The following is a 19,675-nucleotide window of genomic DNA, read 5'->3' as shown; positions in this document are numbered from 1 at the left end:
GCGCGCGGTGACATGAAAAGCAACGGGAACTCTCTCAAGGTCACCAAGCAGATACGTAAATGCTCTCGCTCTCTCTTAGTTTGAGTGTTTTGACTATAATGAGGGTTTTTTTTTTGCTAATGAGAGATAATGGGCCTGTCTACAGTCGGGCGTCGCGCCAGCGTGTGAGCGGCTGGACCGCTGCCAGTACAATGCCGCGGATACAGTAAAAAAAAAAAAGAAAAAAAAAAAAAGAAAGAAAAGAAACCCACCTTGGAGGACACTTTTAGCATTGCACATCTGGTTTACACCTGACCTTTAGCAAGACCATCAATGTAAAGATATTCTTTTGTGTTAATTACCGCATGGTTATTTGATTGACTAGGCACCAATATATTAGAAACACACACACACAGATAGTGTAGTGAGAAGGATGCACAGGAGCATCTGTGGTCTTCTGGGCAAAGCTGTTCATTTTCTGGAGATAAACACCTCAGCTCCTCAGAAAGCAAGCGAGCAGCTGGAGAATTTATGCCGACGCTACTTGAAAGGTCTCCTCTCCCGCCTCACGCACACACACACACACACGCACACACACATGCACACGCACACGCACGCTTACTGTACATACACACCAAGTCCTACCCATGCCCTTGATGAAATGGATGCAACATCATAAATAACGTACTTTAGTCATGGAAAATTGCGGGCAACTTTCTTTTGGAAACTTTTGCGTGTGTGCTTTCAGGAAAAAGTGAAAAGTTGTCTTTTGGCGTTGGGGCTCACTAACCTCTCATCGGGGGAGTCCACATGGAAGGTCCTCTCGATGACGGTGGTCCACTGGAGGCAGCGAATGATGAAGGTGTTGGGCTTGGGCCTCTCCGTCTTCATCAGCTGGCATTCTGCCAACGGGACATTTGGCTTGTTACAGTGTTCTTAGAAAAGTCTGCTAAAAATCTGTCCATATAGCACTCAATTCTAACTTTGATCATGTTTACATTGAAAGGTCATTTCACATGAGAAACTAAAAAGATCAAGATCATGGATGGCTGTCTTGAGCACACATACTCGAGGCAGAATAACAACTGTTTGTAACAACAGAGAGAGAGAGAGAGTCTCTTTTTTTTTCACAACCAATTCTTATAGATTTTTTAGATTTTATTAGTGTTAGCGGAACCCTCTGACTTTTAGGCAAGCGTGTTCCATTAGCACAGATGCAGCTGGTCTTTGAATCGCTTTAAAAAGGAGAGAAAAAAAAGGTAATAACATCCACCGCCGAGGATTCCAAATGCAGCCGCTTGGCCGTGCCAAAGGATAATATGTGCTGCGGCACATGCGCATCTGGTGAATATCTGAAGAATCGCGCCGCGGCGAAAAAATGGGCAGCGCATTAGGCCATTTGTACACAAAGGCAGAAACGTGCGCACACAGAGCCAGATGGGGCCATGAGTCGAGCTGGCTGCGAGCGCAGACGGGGAAGAAGGCCTCGTGATGTCCTCGGCTCGCTCGCTAGCTAGCTAGCACAGTTTTGTGTTTGAGTAAGGTGCGGCGCAGGGTGTCTCGGTGCCACCCAAAATTTACAAGAAGGTTAATGGCGATGCCACGCGGGTCCAGCGCATGCGTGCAAAGTTTGTACCTGACCTGCTGCGCTGGCGGAAAACAAGGTCAGCGGCCGCCCCGTGCCAAAAAAGCACTCACACCTCCACGCATGCGTTTCCAATCAAAACTGAGTTTGCCACAGCAGGCGGCTGCAAAATCTCAAGCAGTTTAGTGAGTGGGTGGATGTGTGTGTGTGTGTGTGTGTGTGTGTGTGTCACTCTGCGGGGAACAGGCCTGTACTGTCTCTGCTCCATCTGACCACTTCTGTTGTTCGCTTGCACACAGATAAACACACACGCGCCACCTGGCCTCGCAGCTTTGGGCAACAGATGTGGTGGTGCCAGCGCAGTGCCAAGCAGCCGGGGCCGGATGTATGGCCCGGCTTGTCCTCGGCACAAACTCCTTTTGCCTCCTCCTCCTCCTCCGCCTTCCCCGATCCCATCTCCTCCTCGCTGTCTGTTCGGGATGCTTCCACTTGCAGTGCATCCCTCCATTGCTCATCTGTTCACGATCAGCCCGCCATGCTGGTGCTCGCAGGTTTCCTCCTCCGCCCTTCTCATGAACAATCGAGGACTGCTTGACTTTATAATACAGTTGCTTGGAAGCATTGAGAGAAATTCGAGGTGGCGTTATTCCTTCATTCGTCTTTTGTTAGCAATAATATTCAGACCTTAAAGGAGAACTCCATCCATCCGTCTCTCCTTTCATTTTCTAAACCACTTGCCCTAATTAGGGTCACTATGAGGTGAGCTGGACCCCATCCCACTTGCCTTTAGGTGAGACAAGGTCGCCAGCCAATCACAGGCCACATGAGGTTGACAAGCATTCAAGCTCACTCACTGTCACTGCGCCGAGCAGATGACTTTCCATGAACGACAACTACAGCCATTTGTTTATTAGGAGACATATGCCTGCTGTGTGACATACTCCACAGATGTCTAATCGTTTTTAATCCATTGGAATCATGGCCGGAAATCGACCAAATGACCACATTTTGTTTCGAAAATCAAACAAGATAATCCTTAAACCCTCACAAATCACAGCGCAGTCGTCATGTGGCACAGAGAGGAACGCTTGTTTGATTCTTTGTGTTGTTTCTCACAAATATTTACTACGTACTTGCTACGGAGAAGTTGTTTAGCGGGTAGGGCAGGTCGGCATCCTGAGGTTTCTCCTTGTAGCCGATGAACGAGCCGTCCGTCTTGAGCAGGAAGTAACGCGGCCGCCAGTTCTTTATGTATTCACCTGCAGGCAAAGAAGTAAAAAGAGTGTTAATGTGAATCGTAATCACGGGGCCTAACGATTCATCAGTCAAAAAAAAAAACACTGCGGAGTACTTCGCATAGCACATGTCCGCCTGCCGGACTCCGATCGGATTATCATGTAAAATATGACAAAAACATGTTTACTTGCACTCGACTCAAAGTGACCATGCCAGCGGCATCATCTGGCTAATACATGGCCAGGTGTCGAGGTCACCACCCTGCTCAGATTCACGCACACATGCAAGCACATTTCAGAACCACAGCGAGTAAAAACCCTCGGACGAGAAGATGGCCTAGACTCAAGAGATTTGGTCCCAATTCAAACAAAGATTGATATGATGAATGAACATTACAACACACCTGAATGAGCATTACTGGAGTTCACAGGAACCTCCAAGAAACCTCACCAGCTTGACACTTTCGAGCAGCAGCCGCTCACTGGCAGCAATGCTCGCCTCGTTCTCAAGGCTGTTTTTTTAATTAAGCATTCCTCCAGAATACACCTGGTGAAAATAGACAAATGGCATCTGTGCGAGCAACAGCTCCGATCACCTTTTTTGGGCTGATTTGCCGCAAGAGGAGAATAGGCGGCGTGCGTGCGAGTGCGTTTGATGGTGTCTGTTCTATTTGCGACATCCATTTAAAGCTGGAATGACAGCAGGCCATGCTCATTAGCACGTTGCCGAAAAACACCTGCTCTGCCGAAGGGACTGTGTGACTGCGGGCCCTGCCGGTACCTCCGAGTTCTATCGGCGATGGAGGCGTGCTTGTGTGTGTTGCGGCTGATTTGAGCCATGGCGCAGTTAAGAATATGCAGACGGGTGCCAATGTGTGGTTGTGATTACCAAATCACACCTTTCCCCCCGACGATTGGTCTTTATTTTTCTCTTTGATAACAACTCCACCCACTCGGTCCTCCCACGCACATTTCCTCCGCCTGTCCTTTACAGAAGCGAAGCATATTCTTTGGATTGCTTGCTACCGATAAACAGAACAGGAAAGAAAACAGAAAAGGTGGGAAAGAGAGAGTGTGATTCTTGTAAAGTGTGATCATTCAGAGCGCACCATACTGTATTATGAAAGTGGAAATAAGGCTTAATAAGAATTGTTCGAACCCTTCTGTTAAATAATGAAAAAAAGCAATGGTCAGCAGATGAGTGGAATTTGCCAGAATACAGAATGACATGCCTAAAAAATAAAAACTTCCTCGCTATTTGAAACTCATGTTTGATTGATATCACTATCCTAACTACTATGAACAAGAAACAATTTTGAAGATTTGGAGTCAAAGTGGATCAAGAAATTCAACCCTGAAAAAATGTTGGGTTAAAAACAAACCAATTTGGGTTAAAAATTGGACAATTGAACAAAACAACCTGACCCAACTTCTTGGGTCGGTCCAATTTTTAACCAAACAGTTTGAAGTTTTAAGGTGTACAATGCCATACACAATTCAATGTACGCACATCCATACATAAATAGCACAAAAGTGCAGTAATAGCCTCTTGCCCTTTCTGTGTTTTGTGTAAACTCTGACCTGATCTTCTGCTTTGTCTCACAAGCGCTAATTTGCGTGAAAGGGGCCTCAATTTGCTATCCAAGAGGATGAGGATGGAGAGAAAAGTTGAAGTGCTTCAAAGTATAATAAAACTGGCAGTGACGAGAGGCTGGCTGGTCCGAGTCCAGTCATTTCTCTGAGTCACTTTGGAGATGCGAGTGTCCAAGCGACGATCGCTGGCCGCTTCGTCGCTCAGCTGTCCAGCACCACTGAAAACATTTCGGCAACGCTTCTGGCCCGGACCCACGGGCAAGTGCGTACATGTGTGTGGTCGTGTGTGCGTGGGTGGGTGCGGATAATGAGAAGAGGAGGTGGGGGGGGCAGCCAGGGGTGGCACAGACGGCGAGGGGAGATGGACAGTTGTCCGCGCGAGGCTTCCAAAAGCGACGGCGGAGGCACACGCACGATCCAACGATGTTCTGTCGAAGCAATCCCATCTTGGCCCGGCTCGTGACGGGTCCGGCAAAGCGCTTTCGCTCTGGACAGCTTGTCTGGGGAGCCACATGTCTCTGGTTTGGACCGCTGCTGAAAAAAAGACAACAGCCGGTTTGCTTCCCACACCATCTCCGCGCTTCGCTTCCATTTGGTTTTAGCCGCACAAGCTCCTTTCTCCCGCAAGACCAATTAGTCGGCACTAAACTATACGGCAGCGGAGACAACAGGAGTCTTTTGTTTCTTGGAACAGCGGGAGATCGGCGATACGGGAGAGCGCTGTGATCTGACGGATCCAAGGAAGGAAAGGAGAGAGGGAAAAGAGGCTCTTTTGTAAAGTCTTTCAAGACTTAATTGGCACGGGAAAAGACGCAAATTGTAGTGTAAATACTTTGCCGCACGAAACCTTGACAGCATTTTACTCAAGTTCACCTTTAAGAGGCGGGGCCTGGCATTTTTTTCTAAGTAAGAATCTTGTTTAAAAGAACAATAAATTGATTATTTAATGTATTCTTTTTTTAGTAGTAGAGCATGGGTGAAGAAGTGGATTTAATGGTTTGACCTTAAATCATTAGCACACACCACTTTTTTATAGACCGATACGGTTACAAGTACTCTGTTCTTGCATAGGGACCGATACCAAGAAACAAAACCAAATAACGATTTTATGAGTATTGTTTCCGGGAACAAGTCCTCCACTGCACTGGCTCTAAAGACATGTTGCTCATGGAAAGAAGAGTTTAAAAAAGTCAACTTGACTCTCGGCAGAAATACGAAGGAGGCGAAAGTCTCGCTGTCATATCAGTCTCCGGCGGCGGCAGCTTGCCGTCTCCGCATTCGGAGATGGATCAGATGCGACTGTGTCCGTTCCAAGCTTTCTGATTGGACAATTAGGACAACACAGTGAGTAAATGTCACTCAATTAGCGGGGCTGATTAAGCATTCCTCTCGGCGCGGATAGGGGGGGGAAGCAAAGCCAAGCAGCAGACAGGTACAAGCGACAAAGCTGAACTTGAGCCAGCAGAAGAGAAACAAGTGGCGCAAAGTGTTCCTTCCTTTCCATGTCACACTCCTTCAGGACCAGGAAAAAACCTTGACGGCAAGCTAAATGAGCGAACGCCGCAAAACTATGTGAGCTCAGCAGCCATTTGTTAATCATCCCGAACAGGGATTTAATTTAATGCCTTGGCCGAGGCTGAGGCTGATATGCAGATGGCGCAGAGGCAGCGCTGGCAGCGGCGGGGATGTGCCACGTTCCTGTGTACGCGCGCGCGCACACACACACACACACACACACACAAACACACACACACAAACACATATTTTGGTCCTATTTTGTGTTGTCTAATTTTTTTTCATTCTCTTTTTCATCATCTTTTTGTTAGTTTAGGGGTTTTCTGTCTCAAACTTTTCCTTTTTGTCTGTTTTTTAATAATAGTCACATCAATGTTTGCAAATTTCTCTTATTTTGTCCAATATTCGTATTTGAATGATTTTGATCTACATGGTCAGTCTGTCGGATTTTATTGTATGTTTTGTCTTGTTTTTGTGGCTCTGAAGTTTCCATTTTGTTGTATCGTGTGGAAAAGGTGCTCTCGATCGTCAACGCCTCCAGGGGGTCGGGTAAACAAGCGTCAGAGGAAGTGAGGTAACCTGCCGTGGATTAAAAGTGTGAGATTGCGCAACAAGTCCTGCTGTGGCACCTCACTGGTGGACACGTGCTGCAAGCACAGGAACAAAACATGCACACACCTTGCAGGTGTGTGTGTGTGTATTTATACTACTGTAGGTGTGTGACCCCGACAACCCCACCTCCACCAGCGCAGCAGTTCTAACTCCAGTCTGCTCAGACATCTTAAGGCGAATCTGGGCTCTTGGACGCAAATCCACTTAGAGTGCATTAGCGTCATTAGCACATCGGGGCCGCTGTAAAGGACACTCGTCATTGCTTCAGCACAACAAAGCCATCTTTTTCAGAGTTATTGCCGCAGCTGGGTTGCGCTCACATGACTCGAGCAAGCAGGGCCCTGCACTGAGAGGAATACCCCTCCCCCCCCCCCAGTCCCTTGTGGGAACGTGGTGTTCCCTCAGGGGCGCTAAAGAGATTTTCACCCAGCCAGCTGCATCTCCTGGTACGCTGGGCTGGAAGGACGCAACGCCCTGGTGCCCCTCTGCTCACCCCTTCTTCAGCTGGTAGTCATATAGCACGCTTGACATATTAAACCGTCATTTTCAGATGAGCAATCTCTTGCAGTACAGCAAGAGTCCAGTAGATGGCAGTGGCTCCCTTGAGCATGGCATCTACCCAGTGATGCTCTACTGGTAGTAATCCCACAAGACATATTGCTGGGTGTGTGTGGTGGGTCAGCAGAGTCCGGGCACTTCCTAAAACACACTTAGGATTAGTGCAGGGTTAGCATATTAGCATCTTAGCCACGGGAGGGGCTGTCAGCTTGGCGCCACCTGTGCCACTTTTGGCCCCCGCATGTCCGAGTTGGACTGACTGCATTGTGGTGGTCTAACTCGGGATCAAACGCTTTACGGATTAACAAGAAACACTGAGAAGAAGACACCAGGCCATTTGGAATGGCATTTATATTTTGAAATTAATATAAATAATAAAAGCTTTCCAAAGATATATATAGTTTTTTTTTAACTTCCTATTATGGCATTTGTCATTTTTTTGTAATATTTTTGGGTCATTAAAATTGAGTCTGGTATTGAAGTAATATTTTGTAGAAATACTTTCGTCCAATACTTTCATTTCTGGGGAAGGGCCGTTGGTGTTTTTATGTCGTCTAATATTCCCATTTAATATTTTTGTGGTTTAATATTTTTGGATTTGGACTAATATGTGGGTATTTTGACATAATCTTATGTAATTTACTTACACTACTTTTGCTAGATTCTTTTTCATTTTTCATCAGCTTCTACTTTTGTCTGTATCTATTTTGGTATCTAATAGTTTTGTATTTTGTTTGTTTATTTTTTGTAATTATAGTTTTTTTTTTCCCATTTTTAAGTCTTAACATCAGAAAAAAACCACACTATGAACATCATTGGTGTAGGAATAAAAACAGGCACCTGCTAAAAAAAACAAAGTGCAGGTTTAATGGCGCGTGAAAACGTGCGGTAAAATGGCAAATGCCACGCTGCTTGTGTTCATAATGTGTGTGTGTGTCTAATGTGATTAGTGCTTGTCCACCCACCCACACACACACACACACACACACACACACACACACACACACACACACACACACACGCGCGGCCGCACGCCCGCACGCACGTATTTTCCACATTCAATCTTTTTCCTGAATTCCTCTCACTGGTTTTCAGTACAATGATAGGGCAACATTTATAATACAATAATAATAATAATATAATACTACACAAATAATATAACACTCACAAACATACATTCTCTAATATTACAGCTTCTTCGAGGGTAACTTCCAGTAGTAGAAGAAAAAGTGCAATTCTTCCTCATTTGTGCCTGCATGAATGCATTATACTGCCTCCAAGTGGGCAAGAAGAAGCCACACGATGAATTGTATTGCAGCATCAAATCATAATGCACAAATTAATTCTTTACATTAAGAGAAGGATGAGCAGACAACAGTTCATTCAAATACCCAAACTTTGCAGCTAGCATGATAGCCTTAGCACACCGGCCTCACAATTTTGAGGTTCTGGACTTCAAACTACGAAGCTGGGAGAGGCTCAAGTCCACTTGATCGTTTCCCTAATGAGGTCAAGCACTACTGAAGGATTACTAAACTGAACGTGAGACTGGAAGGCGTCATCAGAACTTGACAAGGCATCATTGGGAGGCTAACACAGCTGTCCAACCCGTTGCCTACAACTGTGTGTACGTGCGTTCATTCATCTTCAAAAGAGTCCCTGGGTGGACCTTAACCAGGCCGGTCGGCCCTTGCCAATAGAGCAGTGGTGAACAGGTGCAAAGCTTTGTGCATGTGTGTGTGTGTGTTTTGCTATTATTGCAGAGTGGCTGGCTCTGTATTATTCATTCAGAAATGCCGAGCTGGGGGCCGTGGGCAGCAGCTGGCGTTACGCGTGCATGCGTGTGCGCAACTTAAGACCCACTGATCTTTTGTAAAGCCCCCCTCCACCCTCTTAATGCACCCCTTCTTTCTAAAAGCATTGTGCTGCTCGTCTCCATGTCTGCCTGTAAACCTATACACACGCACAACATACCTCTCTGTACACACACACACACACACACACACACACAAACACACACACACTTGAGCAGAAAAGCCAAGCGCAGCGGGCCAGAATAAACAATTAAGTACTATTAAAACACACACACACCAGCCCAGCCAATTGATGTCGTATTATAGACGCGACAGCAAGTGCTCTCCAGCTCACTAACTGCTGTTTTCCCTCCATTTTGTCCGAGCGTGATGTCTGTCTAACTCTCTACCTGTCTGTCTGACCAGTGTATTATGATAATAACAATAAGAAGAAGTAGTAGTTTCCGTCAAGAGCAATCTCCACACAACGGATTTTATGAATGAACACAACGAAGAAATACGGGCAAAACACCGCCGCCTAGGCTGTTTTTTTTCTTACAGTTATCAGTCACGCTCCATTATGCATAACTAATAAGCCACAGAGACCAGATTCATATTTATTGTGCTTCATCTGCTGCCAAACCAAATGTAAACATATTAAACAAGAACTCTTGTTACGCCACTTGCTGTAACAATAACTGCAATTGTTTGGCCATCAGCACCACCAATTCACGAATCATCTGTTCTAGTCAAAGCATCAAAATTCAGTAGAACAATATCTCAATATGGCAGATGTTTGACCCGTCTTCTACTCCCACACAACACTCACGCAGGCAGGTTCCCGCCCGCACACACACGCTCACACACGCAGGAACGTGAACTTTGTGTTTGAGCGGCTACATCACCACTTTCCTTTTGTCTCCACTATAGCTGCTATGTAAACAGATTTGTTTCATAAATGACAGATGCACAACCAGTAGTAGAGTATTACTTGTTTTTAGGCAACATTTGGATTTTTTTTTTTAAAAGTACGTTTTGTGATTCCATTGTATGGTCTGGATCATATGCACAGTGGAAGTGAATGCTCTGGATGGTTCTCAATTTTACTTTGGTGATTTAATAACAATCAGCACTCGGGCACAGAAGGCTCAAACTAGCGGTTTGGCTAATCCCGTCAAGAGACAGATTACAGGTGGGAGGGCTATAAATAGACGGGATGTCCCTTTAACCTGGCCGCTGTGACATCAGCACTGCCAGCTCAACCGTGAAGTTGGACGTAACGTTGGACCGCAACGACGGAAGCAAACACGACAGCCGAGAGCAGCCGGTTATCTCCTCAAACTTAAACGATGCGATCAAAATCACCACTAAGCCGCGAACAATATGGCCCCGAAATTCTTCTGACATTTACAATTGCTGTAAACCAGCACGCGGTAATCTGCTGGCCTAAATCAGACGGAGCGAATGGAGTGAGTGACTCCGACCTGCCTCCTCTAATCAGTCCAAAGCCTCAGCGAAGCGACCAACAATACCGCCGCCTGCCATCATGTTGGACGACACACTGTCCTTTTTACTCTAATCGCTGGGGTGGCTTAAGTGATCAAAAGCAGCGATGGGGTTTACAATGAGCTTTTCCTAATATAGTTGAGTGTGAACAAGGGGCAACGTCAGTTGGGCTGGGCTCCAGTTCAACTCTGATCCGAATGAAGGATGGTTGCTGTATTCACAATTGCCCCAAAGCAGGAGTGACGCATTAGCATACGTGCATCCAGAGTGACTGATCAAACGTCAGCACTTTGATGATTGGAAGCTACCAACTAATCCCATTACTCAACATCCTCCAATGAACATCCTCAGCAGCCATCAGCACTCCATTCATTGATCCTCCTCATTCATTTATACAAGACTCCACAATAGCTCATTCACTCTCCTGGGCCATTAATCCATCTCGATGTTTGTGTGGCCTTTGCAAAGATTCTTCCTGCAAACGATTGCAACGACTAGCCGAGTGTCCCCGGCAGCAACTCTGCGTTGCTAACTCGCTAACGCTTCACAGGCAAATCATGGGGAAGAACAATTGAGATACAAAACCCCATCCTAACTTTGTTGTCCGGCCCAAGTAGCCAGCCTGCCTTTCAAGTGTGTTTGTACTCATGGCGGGTTTTTGGTGCATTGGAAAATATCCTCAGCCTGTCTGTCTGCATTGTTTGTCTGTCTGTCTGTCTGTCTGTCTGTCTGTCTGCCTGCCTGTCTGTCTGCCTGCATGCATGCCAGCCAGCCAGCCAGCCATTCTCCTCTGCAGTGTGGAGTGAGTCATTCTGAGGACAATAGAAACAGTTTGTAAAACCACACTGGAGCGTACACTTCCTCCGGATGTGTAAGAGGATGCCATGCATAACAAAGCCCGCAGTGTCTGCCTGTCTGCTGCCTGCCCCGTACGTTCACGTCGGCCGGAGAGGAGACAGAAAAGCGCTACGACAGGAGAGAGGGAGTGTTGTTGACAGAGGAGGGCAACAGCGTAGAGTCGCCGCCGTCTGGTGATTGATGTCAGAGACCTGGCACCGCCACCTGATCTGGCTGGCCAGCGAGAGCGAACCCGCTGAACTGGCCCGGCCAAAATGGCCGCCTCGCTGCAATGCACCCGCTGAACCTCCCCACAGCGCAGTCTGATATTTACAACTGCGACGGTACAGCTCCCCAAGGGATGAAACCACCCAGGGAGAGGGAGAAGGATGCGGCAAGGGTGCGCAATGGTGGATTGAACGCTTTGTATACAACCAAGGGTGAATCCAGGGAAGAATAGTCTCGGTAACGGCGGCTGACTGCGAACCCGGATGTCTCGTTCGGGCCCACAGAAGGTATACTCGACAGCCAGGGGGGACATGAATCTGAGCTTCGAAATTCTCCACGGGGCCAAAGTAGCTTTGTAACTTGTGTTGGCGGAGAGCAGGGGGCAACATCTCTGCGGCTTCCTTTACGAGCAGGACTCGTGGCTCGCCGGCCGCCGTCCTTCAGACTATCCAGCATCCATCCGTCCAAGTTCTCATAAAGGTCACAGGTATGCTGGCGTTCATCACGCCAAGTGCCTTTATAATCACCCGGCCTTTATGCCTCATATGAGAAGTGGATTCTGAGCACTGGTTATGTCGCCTTGAAAATGCTGATTTATTCCATATGCAGAGCTCTTTCTTTGAAGGAGATAAAGAAGCAATGCATCCCACTCAGCTTGAATGAAGAGAGGAAGGAAGGAAGTCAACAGCGGCCTCTGAAAAGCTCGGTCGTCTGAGGACACGCTGTACTGTGTACCCTGCCTGGGGTGATGTTCCTCACCACTTCTTTGTTTCCGGGGGGGATTTTAATGTGATGGCTGAGGACTTTTTACACAATCGTCCAAGAAAAAAAGATCATCAAAGTGATGTCATTTTTCCAACGTTTCTAACAAATCCTTTTTAATTGGCATAGCAGAAGGGTATATGCTAGTTGTGATGAGAGGAAGAAACGGTGACATTAAGGCAAGGATGTTCGTTACATGACAAGCTGGCATTTACACAAATGCTCAATAAAAGCTATTTCAAAACGAATCAATATGTCTCTGAAAATGACACGGATACCCCAAGCGCCCCAAGCGTCAGCACAAATCATGGCTGACATTTTTTTACATTGAACGGGAATCACTTGGTTTCAATCAATTAGGTTCTCGCACCCAAAGCCATCAGTCATACTACACGACGTCAACTCAACTTAACTCAACTTTCTTTATCAAGCACAAATGTAGCTGGAGCAGAGATGAAATTGACCTCATTACTGGTGACGCAAAGCCAACATGACCAGCACTTGATCAAAGTGGCTGCATGTTCAATGAAGCTTTGCAAAACACAAGACATCAAAACTGTCTACGCTTGCTTGAAGGAGGTTAAAGGAGAAGACACAGAAACAGTTTGAAACAGCAAGCTGTGCCTTCATCACATCTTGGCTGGATTAGTGTCAGACAGTCCTCCCTCAAACATCTCCATGGAGCTCCACCCTATTTATTAAGTGGCTCTGGCTGGACTAAATGTAAACAATGATATGAGTCACAGGAAGATGATATAGTCAAGACCAGCAGCGTAAGCTGCAACTCATCCTAAAACGGCTTTGTGTGGACTTGGCAAAAACGCAACTGCCTCGGTATGACAACAACCAGCGGGCTCCCTCGCCACCCAAGTGAGAAACGTCAAGTGTGCAACCTCGGCCGACTGTCTGCTGGAGTGACAGCCGTGGGACGCCCCACAGGAAAAATATTTCGACCCAACTCGGACGACTGTCACAGCCGCTGCCCGCCGTGTATGCAGACGACGGGAGCTTAGAGCGCATCAGAGGCATAGGCATCGTTAACATTGTTTGCTAGGAAGAAATGGAACCATAATAAAATTAATGTAAGCTACAGTTGGGGAAAATTGAGCTATTTAAGTGACAGTTGTTTTTGTAAAATAAAGGCTCACTCGACCACACCAAACTAGTGAAGAAACCGGTCATAGTTTCAGCATTGTGGAAATTTATCGGTGCCCTCTGCATGAAATTTACGATGATGTCATTATAAATCTCTGCGGGTCGTAAAAGGTCTCTATAAAATGATGATTAAGATGTGTGACCTGCAACTTTAACACTGTCTCTGGAAAAAAAGAAAGCAGAGTGCAAAATTGTCACTAGATCTGTTTAACGTCAACACAAGCATCAACATGGTTGCTGCTTGATGAAAACAAATGCCGTCTATGTTTTAATAAACAAGCTGCCGGGCAATCTTGGAATATGAAAAGATGAGCATTATTTGCAGGAAGAAAAACGAGAGCCTTCCACACTGTGGAACAAAAGCTAAAAGGCAACTGAAAGTCATCTTTGAATGGTCTGTGGCGGGGGTCCGTAGGTGTCTACATCATCGAATGACTAAGACTGCAGTCTTTGCTGTATCACGACCCGGAGAGTGAGTCAGCACCCTGACCCAGCAGCACCCACGGAGAATTGAGCATATGATGCAGTCCAATATTCATATTCCTGACACGGAAAAACACCCCCTCAGCCCCATAACCTGGGTCCCCTTCTCTCTCTCTCTCTCTCTCTCCCTCCCTTTCAGTCAAACACCGCGTCGTGACTGGAGGCGGTGTGTTCCTTTTAATATGCACCGACGAGTGTCGGTGGATCACAGCAGGATGCTGGCACAGACGGCTAAAGAGTGTGTGCCCCATTTCAACGTGCCGTCTACGTGTGTCTATGGGAGTATCTGGCTCATGTACTAAGAGGCACTTTGATGCCCAACAGGTCCTGTCCCCCCCGTGCAACTGCGCTGGCCTACATTACCCACAAGCCTGCTGTGCCATCACTTCCTGTGCAACAGTTTGGCTCACACATTCCAAGGGGCTCCCGTCACATAGCAGGAGGATGACGCTCATGGAAATCCCCGCATCAGAACCACTGAAGCCCAACATCAAATGTGGTACAGTGTGGAATTTAACCAAAAAGGAATATGCCTGAAAAGTCAAATTAACATGCGAGTCTAAAAACGTGGTCCGTGTGTTTGCTTTTTGGGTTGTTGTGATGCGGCCAAAAAGATGCAATGATGAAAAGTGAGAGCAGGAAACGGAATTCTCCAGGCACTCAAGGCCACATGAGCAACATTGCAAGTGAGGCGATTGACCACATAGCAGATGCTAAGCTAAGGAAACTTCTTGGACACCACACAACACGTACTTAGTCGAAAAAGATAGAAAAAGGGTCACTGAAGTAATAGTTTATAGTTTGTTGGCTTTCTTTTAGTTTTAATAGTAAGCTTTCAAGCAAAGCTTGAAAATTGAAATTTTATTTGAAAGAGTTCCATGACAGTCGTGTTGCTCAGTGTTAGAGAAACTAACATTCTTTTTCACGTAGGACGAAGCACACCTGGAAAAACAAAACAAAAACATGCAAGCACCGTGAGAAGACAAACTTCGCACAGCAAAGCTGGAGACCAGATGCGAACTTGACATTGGACACTTTGGAGGTTGTCAAAACGAGAAGTCACATCTTTGCAACACAGCATCACGCCCTCCCTGCACTTTAGTCATTTCCCTTCTGTTTGTATTCAGTGAGGCTGTAAACAGGATGTGTTGTCACTGCCCCCCCACACCACCATCACCACCACAATGCCCCCCCCCTTTGCACCCATCTCAACCTTGTGTCATATGACTCTTTTGTGACATTCAGCGCTACAGAGCAGCTCTGTGAATGAATCCTGACAGAACTAACTTGATGTCACAGTCTGTACATGATGGCCGCCCCTGACAGATGCAGCATGCAGTGTGACTGCAGGCTAACACGGGTGCACACGCACGCATGTTACATACATACATACATACATACATACATACATACATACATACATACATATATACATACATACATACATACATACATACATACATACATACATACATACATACATACATGCATGCATGCATGCATACATACATGCATACATACATACATACATACATACACGTACATAAACATTCCCATACATGGCCAGCTGAGCCCGTAGTCATAAAGAGACGCGGCAAAAACAGGCTACCGCGAGCTGCAGACATCCATGTGCTCGCACGCGCCAATCACAAACCGGCACATGTGGCGGCACCGGCGAGGCCAGGCCAGAGAGGAGACACGACAAAGATAACGAGCAAGCGCGAGAAGAAGGAGGGATGTCGGCGGAAGCACTCACCCCGTTTCTGAAGCCATCCCTCCCTGACGATGGTGACATCGCTCATGGTTCCTTCACGCCGAGTGCGTTGCCGCTACACGCCTGCTCCACAGAGAGCGCCGGGCAGCAGCAGCAGGAGGAGGATGAGGAGGGGGAGGAGGGGGGGGGCGGCTCTCCCAGCCTCGCGTCACTCTCCCTCCCTTCCTTCCTTGCTTCGCAGTTCACGTAGTCGCTCACTCCACGACACGCCAAATACTCAGGGTGTGCGTGTGTCGCGATGCTTCCTGTTGTGGCTTATCTTCCTCACTCCCTCCGTCCCTCCCTCCTCGCTTCTTCTTCTTCTTCTCGTCCTCCGCCACTGCCGCCTCCTCCTTTCCTGTTCCCTCTCCAGACCTTTTTCACCGGCAGTGACTCAGCCTGGAAGGAAATGAAATGAGGAAGGGAGAAAATGAAATAAAATGATTTATTTGTTCATATCCTCTGCTATTTGATCACTAAGAGACTGGGAATTATTGTTAATCATATGCCGACCAATTTCACTTCCAAATATGCCAAGTTGGTCATTCGTCACCCAAGAAAATTACAAAAGTGAAATGTTCGCCCTTGTCCTGGCTCCCCAGTATAAAATAATCAAGAATAATTCAAGCTAAAGCTGTGTAGTTTTTTTATTTATTATTACAACTCTCTGACAGTCAAAGTCAGCACTAAACACAAAAGAATTCAATTAATATTCTCCTGCAACTCTAATTAAGGTAGCGCCGTATTTCCTTTGAGGACATAGTCGTCCAACTGCTGTGCCGGTCGCACGACTGACAACAAAGTCTCTGGCGCCAGCCAGAACGTGACCTTGCTTGCCAGACAAATACGTCGTCTGCTTCCTTCATTCATCTTGATCTAGCACGCTATGTTATTCCTGCATGACGAATGATGTGTGTAGGCTGCTGTGTCTGCACGTGTGGGAGGTGCCAGAGCATTTTGGGACTGTGGAGTAGTAGAGCATGCTATGGGCTATAAATAGCAGGAAAATAAAATAAATAAATAAATAAAACACAGTTACACAGTCTCTCTCTGCCCAAAAGCTCTGCACCAGCTCTCCCCCGCATTGCTGGCATGCTCACCTCAAATGCACCCTGCTACACTACACTGTATTACACAACAACAGCGCCCCGCCACCGCCTCATTTGGGGATTAGCGCCACGGCGGCTGAGCTAACACTTGGGGCTACCTCGCGGCGGGCAGAGTGAATCAGTATTCGGATCAGCTCGCGTCTGCGCCGCCACCGCCGTCGCCACACAAGGGAGGGAGGGACTGCGGCGTCATGGTTTAAACCGGGAACACACCCTGGCACATACGCACACGAATTGCACACACTAAACCACACGCAATAAAAATATCTCCTTTCATTTGCTCGTCTCGCTAGAGAGAACAAGAAAACCAAGTCTAAACTGGGCTTTGGAGAGAGGCTAAAACAAGAGACGATGACTGAGATGAAGTGCGAGGAGAACCCCCTGTCACTAGGCTGGTGGTTGCCATGGTGATATCCACTGTCGGGATGCACCAGCTATGCCAGGGGAAGCACATGCCAGGCGCAAAGGAAATTCTATTCTCTGACAAATTGAAGGGGACATAATATGGATGATGTATTGGACCTGGCTGGCCCAAAACTTTTTTCCTTTAAACCCCTTTCAAAAACGCTGATAAACTGAGAGAAATTAGGGATTTTTTTTACTTTGAAAAGAGTGAAAAAAAATGGAGGAAAAAAATCTGCACACTCACATATGGTCAACCGTGCATATGCAAAAGCCACGTGGTTACTAATAAAGTAAACTCCCAACAATTTTTTCTGTGAAATCTAATTAGAATTATTCGCTAGAAAGCTCTATTTGGATTTTTGACCAATGTGAGAAAACACTCTGGATAGTGAGGATAGCCAAACTTACCTTTTAAATGTTAAGAAGACTTGCCATACAATCTCTATTGAGATTTCATTTTTGACTGGGGAAAATTGCCAGTACAGTTAAAAAGCTCAGTTAAGACTTCATTTTAGAAACCTTCCTGTTTGGTAAACATGATGATGTACAAATCATCATCATCATCATCGTTGTCATTTACGTCACTGGCTCCCAAGCTGACGCACGTTACCCCCTTCCACTGTCACCATAATAAACAGTGTATGTATGTCATGGCACTAATATGAACGTGACATTGGAAAATATCTGGACTGCAACGAAACGTCACTTGGCCGGCACAACATGAACACAGCCATGTTGTTATGCTAACAACACCGTCGCTACCTACCGGGCTAGCTTGTTTACCTGAAGCAGCAGGTGCAGTCTCGATACAACTTGTGTTTTTTTTCGTGGCTTGTCTCTCGTCTTAATGAAGTCTTCTTCGTTTATTATTTTGTGCGCTTTACAGTCCACAGCCCCGAAAGTAGAGGTCTCTGTTCATCCTCTCGGATTCCCTCACAGCGTTGCGCATCAACGTCTTGTTTTGACTTTAGGGGAAGCTCCTGACGTCACGCGGAGACCCCCCCCCTCCCTCACCACCAACACTCCCGCCTTTTCCCTTTCCTCCTCTTTCTCCCTCTTATTCCCGTCGTTCATTCACTCAAATGGCAGCATATGACAGTCCCGCGTCTTACCTTGGGCAATTCGGACTTCTTATTAAGGCGTCCGCGGAGCTCTTCTCGTATTTTGACGAGAGCTGGCTCACCAGTGACCACCCGTGCGCATCATCATCATCATCATCATCATCTCATACCATCATCCCGCACGGCCTCCTGGGGCCACGGAGCCAGATCTCGCGAGATCTCATGGTGCTACTTAGCCAAACGGCTTAGCAGCAATTTGCTAATGAGCTCACCTGTGGGACTGTCAACACGGTTGTTTTCAGTTCGAAAAAGATGTGAAATATTACACATACATATTGCACACACTTGGGGGTTCTTCATGTGTCTGTCTGTCCTGTATGTATGTGGTGTTCAAATGTATACATTTACATGTGATATTATAATTAATATTATATATTTTGTATTATTTCCATGTATTTAAAGACAAAAACAATACTTTTCATTTTAAAAAATGACTAAATGGCTTTGATAAGGTTTCTTTCATGCATGAATACATGCAAATAAGAGCCGGAAACTAGGTTTCTGTTTATAGATGTTCTACTCTGACTGTGTAGTGTATCACATGTCTCACTGAATAGTGACCTAGTTTTGTGTGAAAAATCTTCGGAGTTCCCCATAATACATTATATGGGCAACAAGGTTATCGCTGGCGGAAAAGTGAAGTGAAGTGAAATTCATTTTTGAACATAAGCTCGACCAATCACAAAATCATTTTTTCACATTTTCACATAATTTCATGATATGCCAATAAGGCACATAAATCAAAATGTTCAATAAAGGAGAAGTAAGAAGCTATTGCTTGTTTTTTTTTTGTGCACTACATTTGCCATTTCATTCCAAGCAACTGGAGATAAGATCTCAGCGTTTGATGACGCATTTAGTTGTGTATTGATGATACAACACAAATGTTTTTGATAACGTCACACAATGCTTTGGTTTTTGATAGTTGCGCGAGGCAGCTGCGGATCATCTGACTGTGTTCAAAAAATGAATGCGGGGTGGACATTTTGAGGTCAAATTGGGTATTTGGGACACTTTTTCAGCACACGCTTTTATTTCACATTTTGTTGGATTACCACACACACACACACACTCACAGATGACACAGAAGGGTGAACTCAGGCCAACCCAGTCAAACTAAACTTCAACCTCTTGTCTACTATAACACCCCCTACCCTTCATTGCCAAACCTCCTGTCTTTGCCCCACGGCCACACACACACACACACACACACACACACACACACACACACACACACACACACACACACACACACGCACGCACGCACGCACACGCACACACACTGACACACACACACACCATATTTGTGCCTGCATCCCCACACACACATCCCTTCCTCAACTCCAGCCCCAGCTCCCAAAGCTCAAGGAAGCAGAAGCTGCCCCCTTCAGCTCGTCACCGGGGTGGCTTTGAAGAGACAGAGGGGTCAGCCCGGCCCAGGAGACC

The 19,675-nt window shown here is 46.4% G+C and overlaps 1 protein-coding gene across 5 annotated transcripts in view; it reads right to left on the bottom strand.

Annotated features, from left to right (window-relative positions):
* akt3a (AKT serine/threonine kinase 3a) overlaps positions 1 to 18,382 on the bottom strand; it is a 31,629-nt gene extending 13,247 nt beyond the window's left edge. Inside the window, exons 1-5 of one of the 5 annotated variants that reach the window (XM_088385794.1) lie at positions 18,221 to 18,382; positions 15,598 to 15,993; positions 4,807 to 4,926; positions 2,698 to 2,823; positions 770 to 881 (exon numbers count right to left, since the gene is read on the bottom strand). In XM_088385794.1, the coding sequence (XP_088241920.1) occupies positions 770 to 881; positions 2,698 to 2,823; positions 4,807 to 4,926; positions 15,598 to 15,643 (404 nt within the window). In that variant the 5' untranslated portion in view covers positions 15,644 to 15,993; positions 18,221 to 18,382. Of the gene's footprint in view, positions 1 to 769; positions 882 to 2,697; positions 2,824 to 4,806; positions 4,927 to 15,597; positions 15,994 to 17,516; positions 17,661 to 17,891; positions 18,114 to 18,220 lie in introns of those variants that run through there. The other 4 variants (XM_088385797.1, XM_088385795.1, XM_088385796.1 and 1 more) reach the window with 4 other exon arrangements.
* Positions 18,383 to 19,675: the final 1,293 nt, after the last annotated feature.

This window comes from Syngnathus floridae, chromosome 9 (genome assembly GCF_059516105.1).
Source record: "Syngnathus floridae isolate MCC-2025c chromosome 9, RoL_Sflo_1.0, whole genome shotgun sequence".
Lineage (NCBI taxonomy): Eukaryota > Metazoa > Chordata > Actinopteri > Syngnathiformes > Syngnathidae > Syngnathus > Syngnathus floridae.
This window is presented reverse-complemented; position numbering and strand designations above follow the sequence as displayed.